The sequence below is a fragment of the Falco punctatus genome, assembly GCF_963210335.1.
Source record: "Falco punctatus genome assembly, chromosome: 1".
In the NCBI taxonomy this organism is placed as follows: Eukaryota; Metazoa; Chordata; class Aves; order Falconiformes; family Falconidae; genus Falco; species Falco punctatus.
Genome location: NC_137580.1, coordinates 69,147,488 through 69,162,459, shown reverse-complemented (window position 1 = coordinate 69,162,459; position 14,972 = coordinate 69,147,488). Strand labels below are relative to the sequence as shown.

The window sequence follows — 14,972 nt, the reverse complement described above, 5'->3', positions numbered from 1 at the left end:
GCAAAGCAGCTTACTTCAAGGTGAAGGAAGTGGTTTTGTTTGGTTGGCACAAAGCTTTTTAGTTCTCCATTCTTGGCAAGAAAACCAAACTGTTCTGTTGGTGACATAAACGCTCTGTTGTGTATTGCCAGGTCGGGACTCTCTAACCACCCTGAAATAGTAAATGCTTTGCAGAAAGATACAAATGGTAATAATTTGCACATGCTTCTCCCATATGAATTGGAAGAAAAGCTCTGTGCATAGTTGCGCCTCCCTTCTATAGTCCTCTGTTAGTATGTTTTCTAACACACAGTCAGCAGAGCTGTGGCAGGCATTAGCACAGACAAGGATGTGTAAGACAGGGAGATGCAACAAGATCAAACCCTGCAGAGGGGAATCTCCTGTGAGTGGGGCAGGTTTCCACAGCTAAGAGTCAAAGGCTGCAGGACCCCTGTCTCTGCTAGTGGCAGGTAACCTAGGCAGAGCATGAGGACCAAGGTGTCTTTACACCCCAGTGCCTATGTCAGCATTGCAGCATCTTTGCACAATGTGATCCATGGGTGAGACATCTCTTGAGGGCCCTTCCAGCTCTCTGTGTGAAGGGTTCCCTGAGTAGAAACCAGGCTGTTGCCACTACCCACTCCCACCCCACCCCCACCTCCACCATTTCCAGCAACTCTGAAGTATATGCTCAAAGGGTAGCTCGGTGTATTAGAAATATCGGTCCCCAAATAAAAGCTTGTGAGCAAAACCAAACCAAAACACAGAAACAAATGAGCAAGCAGCAAGGCATAAAAACTCCTGAGAATTCAGTTTCTGCCCCTAGATTTCTCTTAAGTTTTGCTGGTTTATACAGAATCAAAAATGTTTTCTGTAAAGAATGAGAAAGGGAGCCTACCACCCAGATCTCCACAGTAATCTGGGTGATTTGCTCTGTAAGTCTACAAACATGAGCACAATAGCATTGTCAAAGGTGCCAACTTCTGCAAGTCTTTTTTTACTTTAAAATTAAGCATTCATTAAAAACACAAGAAAGGATTTTCATGGTTAATTATACTAGACACATCTATTCAATACCTTATCTGGTGTGAATGGCCATGCAACACCTCCTGGCTTTACTTGTTAAAAAAAGGAAATAAAATGCAAAAGTAACCATTATTTTCTCAAAGAGCTTTGCAAACATTAGTGCATCTGTTTCAACTCATCCTGTGAGACAACCAAATGCCTGCAGCCCCATTTTGGATAGAGGAAAATAAGGCAATTGCCATTAAATGGCAGATTTGTGATACAACCATGCAGTCATCTAGAACTCGGGTTGTAGTTGCATTCTTGGGTAAGTCCAGAAATACCTTGATCAAGCCATATATATATATATATATATATATATATGTATATATGTATATATATATATTTCTTCCATAGTTTTCCATCAACTGGACAGAAGCATCAGTTTTCTAAAGAGGGAAGAGTGGGGTTAAGGAAGATATATTCACTAGCATTTGTGGTGAACACAGAAATAATATCAAGCGTCATTATAAAAGCTAAGAGAGCTCCTGTGCTATTTCTATACAATGCTCTGCTCTATGTTCACTAGAAAATCTTGCACATATGTCCTTTCAAAAGGAATGAAGAACATGCTACTGTCCTTGAGCAATGGCACAAAAAGGTATTTAGCAGGTCTGTTTTCAAGTGTATTATCTGTAGCTGTAAAAATAACTATATTAATAGCCATGTACTGCATTAATGTTGGGATCTGTCTTTGAATTAACCTAAAGATACCATTCCATGGAGTATCTATGAATTTGGGTAAGAAGAGTTTGCTTGATGTAGTTATTGGCACGTAAATGTTTGCAAGATCAGGGCAGATTAAGATACAGTGTATCACGGGGATAGATACTATCAACCAAAAAGGGCAGCCCATGAAAAGGCATGTAAAACATTGCCTGTTAGGGTCTGGACACATTGTTGGGTTTTGTTAATAATGGTACACCAATCCTGGTGCTTGGTGTGAAAAATGAGCTTTAGAAAATGGTGGGTTTCCAGAAGGAATTGGAGATCCCATTTGCATTGTTCAGCGAGACAATGCATGCCTTGAAAATACCCCTTGTTTTACAGATTTATTACATGTTAACTCCCTTATAACTTTAGCTGTGAATGGGTCAACTGCACTGTTAAATGATTTGCACATGCTTCAATTTAAAATACATCAGTGACATACCTGTAATAGATACAGTGATTAAAATCACACAACTACCACAATATTATTGCATCAGAGCTTGTATCTGAACCCCAAATTTCACGTTTTGCCCGTGTCTAATGTAGTTATGAGAAATAACCCACACCAGAAATGACACAGAAACCTGCGACGTTATACAAATTCCTGGAAAGCTGCTCTCCCTTGGTGTACAAAAGCCCAGTCAGAGGCAACTGATCCCCTTTTGCTCCACCACAAGCAGGATCCCTTCCTCCACCCCATCCTCTTCCCTGCCTGCAGAGCACACCGCTTCTTCCTGCGTGGGCAGCCCATGTACGCAGCTTCTCAGCACATCCCGCCAGGAGTAAAGGTCCTCCGCGCCTCTCCCCGGTTCCTTATTTGCCTTGCGCTATGCTTGCTGATTAACTTTCTGTGGAGTACAATACAGAAAATATCCTGTTTCACTGCAGAACGTATTGATCTTTGGAGCGGCTGGTTTGCTGAGCTACAGTAAGGAGTAAAAGTCTGGATTATTTCCTGAAGTGCAGGAGATGGCCTGATGAAAATACTCCCCTGTGCCTTGCGATGAGAAATCACAATCTAACAAATACTTCTATTTTCTCCCGTGCAAATTTAGGTGTGTAGGATCTAATTCTGTTAACTTGCACTGCAATAAAGCTGGAGTTATTCCTTGAACTTACTGCAGCGGCAGCCAGGCTGGGAAGCGAGCTCACCTTTTCAGAGCAGAATCCATTTTGTGCTGCTGTGTTTGCACAGCACTTGGCACAACCAAGTCCTACCCTGTGGCTTAGGACTCTTGGGAGCTACTGCGGCACAACTAGTAACAGCAACTGGGGTAAAGGAGTGAAGAGCAGGACCCAAGGTGGTTTACAGATCCTTCTCTGAGCATATCAGCAAATGTTCTATTAATTGGGATACTCTGTGTTGTGGGTCACACAGCTCACAGATTGTACAGCTAATCTGTGCCAGATCTTGAGGTGCATGTGTCCCGGGGCAAGCGGTTCAGGTGCAGCCCTTCCTCGGTTCTTACTTTATTAATTATTAGCTCAATGCTACCGGAGTGATATATTTATATCAGTATATGACACACTGGAAAGGTTTATTTGTAAGTATTGGCACTAACAATGAGGGCATTCTTCTGTCACCCGATGATAAGTGTTCTTTCCTTTCCACTGTGGTCACATGGGATCTCTCTGTAGTTCTGTCAGCACACATATAATTAAAGCGGTCTGCTGTCAAGGAATTGAAGAAAGAACTTACGTGTTGAATCTAAATATTTTCTGTACTTTATGGAACAGAAAAATGATCAAAGATTGAATGACCTAATTGCAAGGAAGTCTCTGATGCAGATTTTATGAGCGAACCTGTTGCCCAGGAAGACTGGCGCAAGGTCATCCTGGTCCTGCAGTGTTCTCCTCCTCTGTTCAGAAAAGGGGCTTTTTGCATGTGTAACTTGTAGCCCGTGTGTAACAAACCTACTCCTGAACAATGCTGCTGTTATGCGTGTCTGTGAGTAAAAGACAAAAAGGCATTTTCCACAACCCTCACCTAATCCTTTTGCATTTCAATGCCCAGCTTGGAGTTCAGCTGTTTGCACCATATTGTTGCACTGTAGTAACTACGGTGCAAAACTATAACACCCCCCCTATGAAGTGGTCCCTTACAAGAGGAGGGGGGATCTGGAGTAAAACTCCTTGTGTATCAGCTCATGTGATACACTTCTTCCACGTGCAGTGGGACACTCCGTCTTTCCTCACTGCTTGTCCCATTTCAGGCTCCCTCGCTTCCAAAGATCCCAGTGTCCCTGTGCCCCGCAGCCTTCCTGGCACCCGCAGTGGAAGCAGGGGTGTAGGGGGCAGAGCTGAGGCCACAGTGCGAGTGGAGATGTGAGGGGGGAGAGAAAAGCTGCCACGGTAGCAGTCTCTGAACTTGGCTGCATGCATTTGATTCCTAAATCTAGCTGATAAAAGCTGGTGTACATTCCTGTGTGTAATAGCTAGGTTACCTGAGGGTACAGGCTATCTGAGGACTTGCCTTCATACCGGAGCAACTTTATCCAGGGTGCTGTGAGACTTGGGTTTCATGTGTGAAAACACAGTAACGCTGTAATTTATCTGTTATACCTTGATAACTTATCCTTTCACTGCTCCCTTATGCCAGGCAAAATCCCCATACCTGCACAGTGCAAGTGCACAACGTGCATTCCTTTGGCATCCTCCAAATGCTGCCTAAGGAATGAAAAGGGCTGTTACTCCAACACTGACACCGCTGTGCTTGTTGCCATATTGTGCCAGTATCTTCATTCCCAGGTGGAAAGCACTGGGTGGGGAGAAACCTGGGTCCTGTCCCCAAGGACAAACCTAACATCCAACCTGAGCATCTTACCTGGGAGGAAGGATAGAGCAGGCCTCTAGGAGCTGCTCAGCCTCTAGGTGGGAAAGCCAGGGAAATCTGCATGCGTAGAGCTTGCAGACCTGCTATGGCTGCTCCTCCAGTCGCTTGCTGTGGATCCCCCCGATATCTCCACCGGGCCTAGAAGAGAGCTGCTGCATTTGCATGTTGCAAGCTCTGTTCCTCCATGCTCTCACTGCATTGCTGGATGTCTCCATCTGGGGGGTATTTTTAGACTTCGCACTTGCAAGAAGCTTTTTGTAAGATGTGTGGCTGCTTCGTCCATGTCATCACGTGGTGAACCTCTTGTTCTGTGCAACTAGAGCTGCGTACATCAATACACAGCTGGAAAACCAAAGTCATCACCTTCCTTTTCAAAGCAAAGTTCTCCAGAACTCCACTCCTGCAGATAACTGACATCACAAAACAACAATTGCAAACATTACCTTCTACTTTACATTTTTATGCCTACTAAAAGTACCTCCTACTTTTTTTTGTAAACTGGTCTTAAGATGCAGCTGTCTAATAAGCCATTCAACATTTTTTTTTTCTTTTTTCTAAACCTGGCGTCTCCAAGGAGGAATGAGCCAAATTCTTACTGTAACAGTTAATCCTCAGCCGTGTCTCCTCCTGCTAATCCTCTCTCCCGAACCTTTCCAGGGTTGGTACATGTTACCAGGTAGAAATGAGTCTGCTCATATTCCAGATATGCACTTGCTGTTTGTGCATTCATTAAACTTTCACTTACTCCACAAGGATTTCAGCAAGCAACTAATGTTCTCATACTGGTCAAAAGCAATCAGCTGAACATGAAATCACAGGTTTTGGCTGTAATCATCACTTCAGGATCTTGCTGTTGCATTTTATGGAGACAGACATGCCTGAAATGAAAAAGTGAAATTATTGAGTGAAGATGGAAAATCTTATTAGTTTTAACAAAAGGATACATTTATTAAAAAACATGTTTTCTATAAGGAAACAGCATCTACCTGATATTTCTCACGGCTATTTCTTCCTGTTGAGAACAGTTTTTCTTTCCTGGCATTATTATCTATCATGCAATAAGGATAATAGATGAGCCCTGACATAATTCAAGAATCAAATTTGATCAGGGTGATCTAATGACATAAACTGAAAGAACAGCCTCTCAAGGGATTGCGACTTCAAGCCTGAAGTGGGATACAGTGGTTTTATTTTGCTCATATAATGCCCTCCCCTGCCACCGGTATAATAGATTAGAAAGTTCTTTGGCACAGCATCTTGTGTTTATCTTAAAATTCCATCTGATATCGTAACCATGTTGCATCTGAGACAAAACAACACTTCTGAGATCTTCCAGGACATCTGGTCCATTCTGTGCTGTCTTAGGAGTTGCCCTGAACTCTCACATACAGTCACATGCACACAAATATTTTCACACCCTACCTCAAGAAAAATGCTTGAGGGAGTGATTGATTGATTGGTTTTGGTACAGAACTGCCACAGAAATGGATTTTTCATGTGGTTCCTTGCGAATTTGTAAGTGTGGTTACATACTCTCAAGTTTTTAGAGGAAAAGTACCTGCCATTTTAGCATGTAAGCAGCAGGCAAGGTGGTCTCATTCTGCAACTTTAGCAGAAAATTGCTCAGAGGGAGCTGTGGAGTGATACTGGTACCAGTTTTGCTCTCCTCCTCATTAAAGTAAGGGCAGAATCTGTTTTGTCCAGCACACAGCACCTTTGGTGCATGAGCTCTGCAGCAGCGTGAGCTCCTGTGCCGTCCGTGCATTCACACCAGCACAGACTCACTAGGGAAAGATTCAGCTTAAAATTCTTTCGATAGCCCAAGCCTTGCAGAGGGGAGACATCCTCATCATGTCTCCATTTTATGGTCCATGTACAGACTTGAGGACAAAATGTTCATGCCTGTGTTATACACAGACTTAAAGGCTAAAAACTCAAAGGTAAAAAGTACTTCTAAATACAAAAAAGCCTGGACAAAACCAGCACCCCCTGCCCCTGGGTTTGTTTGTGTTCCTTGTCCTCACTGGTTAAAACTAGCAGTACAGAGGCAGAGGTACAGTCCCCAAATCAGCTATTTATAACAATAACTGTGATCCTGTCGGTCTCACTAGAAAACCTGATGGGAGAAACATTAATAACAAAACTGTCCTTTCTGAGTAGCAGTGGCCAGCTTAATTGTAGAAGGGGTTAGGAATGACGATACACGGGATTTGTAACGTTTTACACATCTCAGCGGAAGACGGCTCAGAGCCCTCTCTCCTGAAAGCTGCTTGCTTCTCCCACAAGTCCAGCCCCAGGTTGTCATCTGCAGCCTGGGCCGGTGTTGCACAGGCGAGCTGCACGCTGTTCAGTGCTCACTTGAGCGCTCATGATCTTGCCCTTGACAATCAATTCAAACAACTGCAATATATTCAGTATTGGCTATTAGCAAGCAAAGCATCAGATATTTCTTACTATTGCCTCATTATACAGTACGCTTCGTACAAGAACTTGACATGAAGGCATAGCAGCGTGATCCTCGGCAGAGATTCCTGTCCTTTGCTGCTCAGCAGTAAAAGCCCATGCTGTCAAAGCACGACCTGGGTAATGCAGAGATGAGTACGGTAATGATGTGTCCATCTTTGTTGGTACTCTGCACCATCTTGTGGCTAGCAGAAAAACACCAGAATAGCCTCTGAAATCTTCAACTTCTTTTTTTGTGTGCGTGTGTTTTTTCTAATCAAAAATACAGATTGTCAGTGTACACAGATAAAAATTTGGTGCCCTTATTACAGCTGACATGGATGTCTGCAGGCTGGCTTATGAGCCAGCAGAAGGGAAGACCATTATTACAGGTAAGTAGGTTGTGTGCAGATCCTGTAGCATACACAAATTACCTATCTGTAGAAGACTCACTTGCATTTCCTTTTATTTGGAACAAATCAGATATTCTAGATCTTAAGTATGGAAAAATAGTTGAGACTGGCCTGATCCCAACGATCCAAGAAATTATTGTTATTGATCATTAAGGGTTTTCCCATATTCTCCTGTAATTCCTTTGCCTCTCTCAAAGAAATCTTTTTGAACAGAAATACAGGTTTCATCATCACTGTTAGTAACACTGTCTTCATTTAAAAGTTTGTCTTCCAGTACCTGCAGCCCTCAGCCTCCCGTGAACGGGCTCAACATTACATTGTACAGAGCAAAGGTTATTCCACTGAAGTTTATTTATGGTAAACACAGCCTTTTTCTTCCACAGGAACACATTTTCTCCCATCCTCCAAATCATAATAGATGTCAGACCGAGACTGTGTTTTCAAAGGTGTAGAAGGGCATCAGCTATCCTTGAATTTCAGTGTGATGAGGATCAGACTCTCCTGTGCTCCATGGAAAATTTCTGCCCACATACATAACATCAAAGCTGGGGGAGCCAGTGATGGCTTATCCCCTCACTGCCAAATGGGTGGTTTCCTTTGCCAAACCCATGTCCGCTTTTAGAGGAGGGAGATGGGATGATGCTTGGTCTGATCTGGGATTGCCATTTCTTATGCTTCTTTTCCTGCTCTCCATGGCAATTCGGGAGCTTCCAACTGGAACTGTTATGTTCCCTCATGGTTGTGCAGGGCAAGCTGCGTGAGCACATGAGATTATGATGCTCCTCACAAGTTTTCCTCTTTTAAACAGAAAAAATGGCTCCACAGGTGGGGTCCTCGACCCCTGCTGCTTCGTCGCAGGAGGATGAAGAACAAGTCAGCAGACGCATGATGGCCAAGAGGGTGAAAATCATCGCAGAACTCATGCAGACGGAGAAAGACTATATCAGCGACCTGGATCTCTGCATCAAGGAAGTGATTCAGCCCCTGAGAAACAAGCAGGTGAGTGCCGGGGGTGGAGGATGAGACAGTGACGTCAAGGTCTCAACTCACCCACATTCTGCTTGCAGATAATCTTAATGCAAGCATAAGTGTCACCGCGAGAGTCTGACTTGTGTGTGTCAGGTGCATAAAGCCTGCACCACTGGCCCAGAGCGCAGCATTGACGCTATACCCCTGCTCACAGGCTGCAATAGCAGCTTCCACCTCTCCGTACTGCTCTGTAATTATAACCCCTGGTACATGCTCTGGCAGACCTTTACTGTCGCCTCTAAAAGCAGTAAAATACAATTAAAAAAAAGTATTTCCCACAATAACAACCTGGAAGGGCATGAACCTCCCCGTCAAGGTAAATTCAAGTTGTAAAGATAACCTTATCCAGCCTTTCAGGCAGCTGTGGTGGAGAAAAGCCATGCCTGATGGACCAGTGAGCATGTCAGAAATTTGCATTCTATTCAGAAAAACGTGTTTTTAAGAAGGAAGGCTCATAAACTATTTTTCAGGCAAAAATCTTACTAGGCCAATGATACCCATGTTCTTTTCCAGCTGAGACTTCAAAGAGCACCTTTTCCTCAACACTATTTCAATTTGTAAAAGATTGTTCAGCTGAAAGCTGGGAATAGATGGTTATCCACAGAAAAATTCATGTTTGGTGGGGCCTGCAACAGTGTTCACGGAGGCTGCACTAATGATACCTGCTGCTAACAGAGAATAAAAATAATTTTAAACAGACCCTTAAACCACGTATTCTGTATGTAGAGCATCTTATGAAACTGGTGACAAAATACAGGTGCAGATGCCAAACTGTCTTTAGACGACATTGGCATTGTCTCTTTGAGAAAATGCTGTGACCAGCTGAAGCCTGTGCTGTTTATGCTCCTGCAGGACCTTTTTCCTCTCTTTAAAACTCTGTCAGAGTTTGTTCCAACCCATTTTCAGAAAAGCTGGCATCTGCTGGTATAACTTTAAGGAGTTCTTGACTTCTTCGTCCTCACTTGTTCATCCACTTGGAAGTAGTCTCCACTTGACTCCCTCCCCAGCACCGAACAAGAGCATTCCCTGGTTGAACTCGCTGAGAATTTTGACAAGCGTGCTGTTATTCCTTTGCTCTTTTCCAGCCAACTGAAAAACATACGTTTCATTTCTGTCCTTTGCCACTTTATTAATGTGTGTTAAGTGTCCATGCACAGCGTGGTTACAAATATTATGCAGGTATTGTGCTGGAGCGAAGGTCAGAAGTCCTGTACTAGGTCTATACAGGAAAAGTAATTTAGAGATTATAACTGTCTAACTGTCTTAATTGAATAACCTTTGCATTTTTAAAAGGCTTTCAAGAATGTTATATGGTTTTAAGGCTAGTTCTCAGATAAACTACCATATTGAAAGTTTGTAATGTGTTTAAAGAAGGATAACATTTAGAAAATTGACCTAGCGATGAATGTTTCATATTTCCAAATGGATAAAACATGTTTTAGCCCCTATAAAATAGTTATAAAGAAATTAGCTGCATTAGTACTGAAAGTATATTTCTGATTCTGTTACAAGAGCATGCAATTTGATCCTCCTGGCATCTGGTAAGCTGCTATGTAAGTCAGCAATTCTGTTTCTAATGGAGAGATTAGTTCGGAGGGTATCAATATGGGTGTCGAGATCAGTCTTGCCTTTGTTCTCAGTATTAGCACATTACTACGGGCTATCTCCAGTTGTCCCCAAGTATTAACTATTGCCCTGCTGTGTAAGGAAATAATAACTACTGCATGAAAAGTATGTGTACTGGAAACTTTTTACTTGCTCTAAAATGAGTAGGGGCATGGAACCAAATTTTCTGTTGGTGCAAATCAATGAAGTTCACTAGAGACAATGTTGTGTGCCCAGGCTCTGTAGGAAGCTCTTAGTGTTATATTAATACCCAGAATTCTAAATGTATTTCTTTTAGTGAAAATTATATGATCTTGGCTGCATTTTTTGATTTATAGTACAACTAATTCAAAGTGGTACCACTATCTGGAAATCTTTGTATCTGGTAGCTGACACTGGGGTGCCAAGGTCTCAGTTTATGCAGTGGCATCTGCTAGCAACTGGTAATCAGGGAATCAAGTCCACTGTCAACTATTCTTTTCCTCAGTGGGAAAGGAAACAGACATTTTAAAGCCAGCTAAGGATCTTTTCTTTATTCAGATGATAATATTTATTTCCTTCCTAAGTAAACACTTTCAGATTAGGAATAGATCAAAATAAGGTTAAAAGCACTTGATAACATGCCCTTTGTTAACTGTGTCAACCATATTGTACTAATCTGAAAACCATACATGTGTCCTTGAAGTCACAAGAAGGATGTTTATATGAGGTTTTGCAGAAGTGGTGCTTCCTGGAGTGTTGAACACTCAGGGCATAGCATGAGAAGGTCTGCAATACACAGTGTCCTTCTTTATCCTTTGTCAGTAGCTGCTTAATATTTGTATTCCAATAGATTGCTCACTTTGACGTGGATGGCTTGTTTAGCAACATTGAATTGGTCCATCAAGTATCAGCCAAACTGCTGTCACTGTTGGAAGAAGCCACGACAGATGTGGAACCACCCATGCAAATAATCGGTACGTTTACTGTCCTCTTGAGTTCTACAAAGCTACGTGAAAGAATAAACATAACGCTCACCTGTCCTCTGCCCTCATCAGACTTAACTAGTACCACTCCCAGAGGCCAACATGCTACAAGCTGTCCATGACACAGGAAGAATGACATGTGAAACCTCTCCATTTGCTCTATGTACTCGTATGATTATGATGCTCTTTTTCCCATCCATCTGGATGTTGAGGGAGAGGAAGGAAGGAGAGAGTGAGTTTAGCACGAGTGAAAACTGCAGCACTGAGTGATGCCACATACTGATAATATCCTTTTAATCCAGTTTGATATTGCCTAACTGTTCACGCTTCCACCATCTCTTACATTGCATACTCATAATTGTGCCATTCAAGAAAAGCATTAAAAATGACTGGAATAATAAGCATGTCACAACCTCACCCCACCCCAAACATTGTAAATGTGCATCTAATGGGGATACAATTAATGTAAGAGGTGATTAAATGTGCTTAACAGGTACATGGTCAGTAAAGGCAGGAAAGCTGTAATTGGCAAGAAGTTTGCAGGAATCTGTCCAGGAATGTCTGTAGGGATCATGGGTATTTTCAGCAAACAGGTTGACCCTGGATATGTCACAGCAGTGACATTTTCTGCAGATCAGGCCATGAATGTTAAGGCTGTGATCTATTCACTTGACATCCTGGCATAGCTTGAGAGTTTTAAGAAGTTACTAGTCATCAGCTCTCTCATAACTGCCTCTTCAGTGCAGAGGTAGTAGGTAATCCACCTTAAGGGATAAGGTGAGAAGTCTCAATTTGCTTCAGTGCAAATGATTCTCAGAGGACAGAGAGGTTCTTTCCTCCCTAAACTGGCCACATACCACAGGTAATGTTACAGAAAGGATCCCTCTTTTCACAAATAATGGGGTAAAAACTTACCAGTTGCTGTTAGACTAAGAAACATGATATTCAAACATATGAGGCTTGGGAAAAGTATTAATCCTGGTATGTCTCAGTCTGGTTTGCCAAGGCAACAGCTTAACACAGTTTGATGTGACTGTGTTGTTTGGCGATATTTCAATAAAAGTGCATCATCATGAGTCATACCCTTAATAAGCAATGTTCTATTCTAGCAGGAAGTGCCTTTCTCACAGCCAAGACAATCATCCTTTTAGTTCCCTGCCATATCCAGAAGTAAAGACACAATTTCATCCATCTAGTAGGGTATATTTCTGCAGAATCAGACAAAGAACCATGAAAACGTACGAGATTGTGGATCACAGAGTTGGCTAACTACTGGCAGGGAGAAAGATGACAAATAAGGTGTGAGACATTCTTCCAAAGGCTCAGGCAAAAGCAGGGAGAATAATTGCATCACTATAAGCAATAAGTTAGTCATCCTCTAAACGTACATCAAAGTGATAGTTTTGTTTTCAGGATCTTCATAATCAGTGTAAAAGTTGTCAAAGCCGGTCTATAGAAAAAAGCAGGCTGGGAATGTTTAACACACCCATCATACTCTATCATGTTTATGGTATTTAAACACCTTTCATTGAAATATCTTACTTTGGAAGGCAACCCAGTCATGGTGAGGTTGAGGAGAACTGCTAATTCACTGGTTTGCAACCAAAACAATATGGTTGTTCGTATTCATGTCTTATTTTAGTCTATGTTCTCCACACTTTATGCTATGTCCACATTGACGAGTAGTAATGTCCAATAGGAGCAGACGTTTAGAGTGAAACACTTGCTGCTAACGACCTGGTACCATTTCAAGAGGTCTTACTTCAGACTGGCTGTAGTCTGCTCCTGTGGACTGAGAGATGCCCTTTACGGTTGCACTGCGTAAGATGTGCTCTGGGAGTGTGTCTTCTGGTAATTACCATCCTCAAAGGGACCTAGTTTGTATATCTGTCACTGCTCCACCACACAGCCAAGGCATGTGAAATGCTTTGAGACTACTGAGACTGGCTTCAAAAGCCCTGTCCTAAACTCAGCTAAAATGCTAATGTAGACGTACCTCCTGTGGTGCTTGGTCTTCTGATGCTAAATGCCACTGAGGTTAAATACCTTGTCTATTTCTCTCCTGTATTTTTTCTCTTCTCTGTTCTGGATACTGTACATGGAGGAATATGAAGACTTAGTAACCTTACCCCGGCTTTAGCTATTTCGACCCCTTCTTCCTCCCCCTCCCACTGCTGTCCACACGGGAAGCACCACTGAAAGCCACAGGGAGAAACTGTTTCTGCTGCTCAAGCCTTCCTCCTAGGATTGTCTCCTTGAGACTGATGACCACCACATTTAAGAAGAGGCATCAGGCAGATTGGCATCTGTCAGAGTGCACAAAAGACTGTATTTTTAAAGCTGTGCCCAAATACAATGTGGTTTTGGTCCATAAAGCAAGCTCCCACAGTGATATGCCCACAGCTCCTCTGATTCGGTCCATATGGCTCAGAACCAAGTACAGCTTTAGGCTGAAGAAATCCATCTGCTTTTAAAAGGCCCTATCCATGAAATCAGCACATAATTTTTCTCATCATTGAGCATCAATGAAAGTATCCGTCATTGTGACACAATACATCAGGGAATAGATCTTGCTTATCTCTTTCATTCTGGAGAAGAGAATGATAATTTCCAGCCTCTGAAATGAACTGTAAGCCTACAGTTTACATTTTTGGTACTGAAAAGGTAACCTCACTTGAGGGCTTAGCATAGTAGAGGCCGTGCTAAGCACTTGGAGTTCTGCTAAAAGTGAAAACTGTGAGAGCTCAGCACCCTTGAGAATCAGGCACCAAGGGAACAGGATTAAGAGAAAGCTTGTTAAAGTTTCCCCTTACGCTGCTGGCTTTTAAAGGCACATACAGAGAGTTTATGGGAAAGTCAGGATGCAATGCGCATTGGTAGCCATCAGCAGTAGCGTTAAACACAAGACAGAGAGGACAGACAGCTAAAAAGCATTAACTGTAAGATGGTTGTGCTTCTCTGACTGTGGTCTTACAGTAACTAAAATGGTAACTCGTGTGGTCTTACTCCATCGCTGTTGTTCCCTTATTTGCACCTTGAAACCAACATGCGTTAGACAGCCCAGTTAACCTTCGCTGCCAGGAGAAGAAACCCAGAGCTGTGTTACTGTGGTAACTGAATCATTTTTCACTTTAAGATGAAGCAGTTCAATGCAATGTATTATGAAACAGCCCACTCTGGTCAGGATGAAACACACAGGATGCCTGGCAGCTTGGTGCTCACTCTGTGAATGAATAGAGAGCTCCCAATTAATGTGGTGTTCGGCTTTTAACTTTAATAATCATTGCTATAACTCAACAGGAATGCTTATAAAACATTGCACTGATGGCTGCATAGATGTAATTTTCAGTACATGCCTGAGACAGGAGTTTTCACCATTGCTGTTGTTTATCATCTGCATTTCCAAGCTGATCAGGTCGCTGCTCCGTAAGGGTGTAAGAACCGAATGAATCTCTCGGCAGAAGAGATGAAGCATGCCTTCACCACTTGGCTAACATTTCTTACATACGCAGAGACTGACACAGGAGTTTTAGGCTGAATTAGGCACCAGAATGAAGCGGGTGCAGGACTATTCCAGTGCCTCTAAAATTCTCAGCTGCTGGGGGAAAATGGTGGGGTGAAGGACTGGAAATGGAAATGTTTTCCCCCATCAGTTGTATACAAGCCTAGACACTCTATAAAAATGGCTGTAATCCATGGAGGTTTTATTTAATTAGGGGAGGGATGGAGGCTGTTCCTTTGTCATGTGAAGAAAAAATCTCTATTCTAGGTCATAACAATTGCCATTTCAGGATTTTGCAAAACAGATAAAAGTGAAATGGCTAATGGGACTCATTATTCCTGTTATAACCCATTTAAGTTCATATTTAGTTGAAAAAAAAAAAAGTCAAAAGGAAAATTAACAGGCTTACATTCATCCCTCCTGCCAGC

General features: G+C 42.5%; 1 protein-coding gene across 1 annotated transcript in view; it reads left to right on the top strand.

The window, feature by feature from the left end:
* Positions 1 to 14,972, top strand: part of ARHGEF38 (Rho guanine nucleotide exchange factor 38) — a 38,879-nt gene that overhangs the window by 4,310 nt on the left and 19,597 nt on the right. The window contains exons 2-3 of the mRNA XM_080374080.1: positions 8,252 to 8,442; positions 10,910 to 11,033. Of these exons, the coding sequence (XP_080230206.1) occupies positions 8,252 to 8,442; positions 10,910 to 11,033 (315 nt within the window). The remainder of the gene's footprint in view (positions 1 to 8,251; positions 8,443 to 10,909; positions 11,034 to 14,972) is intronic.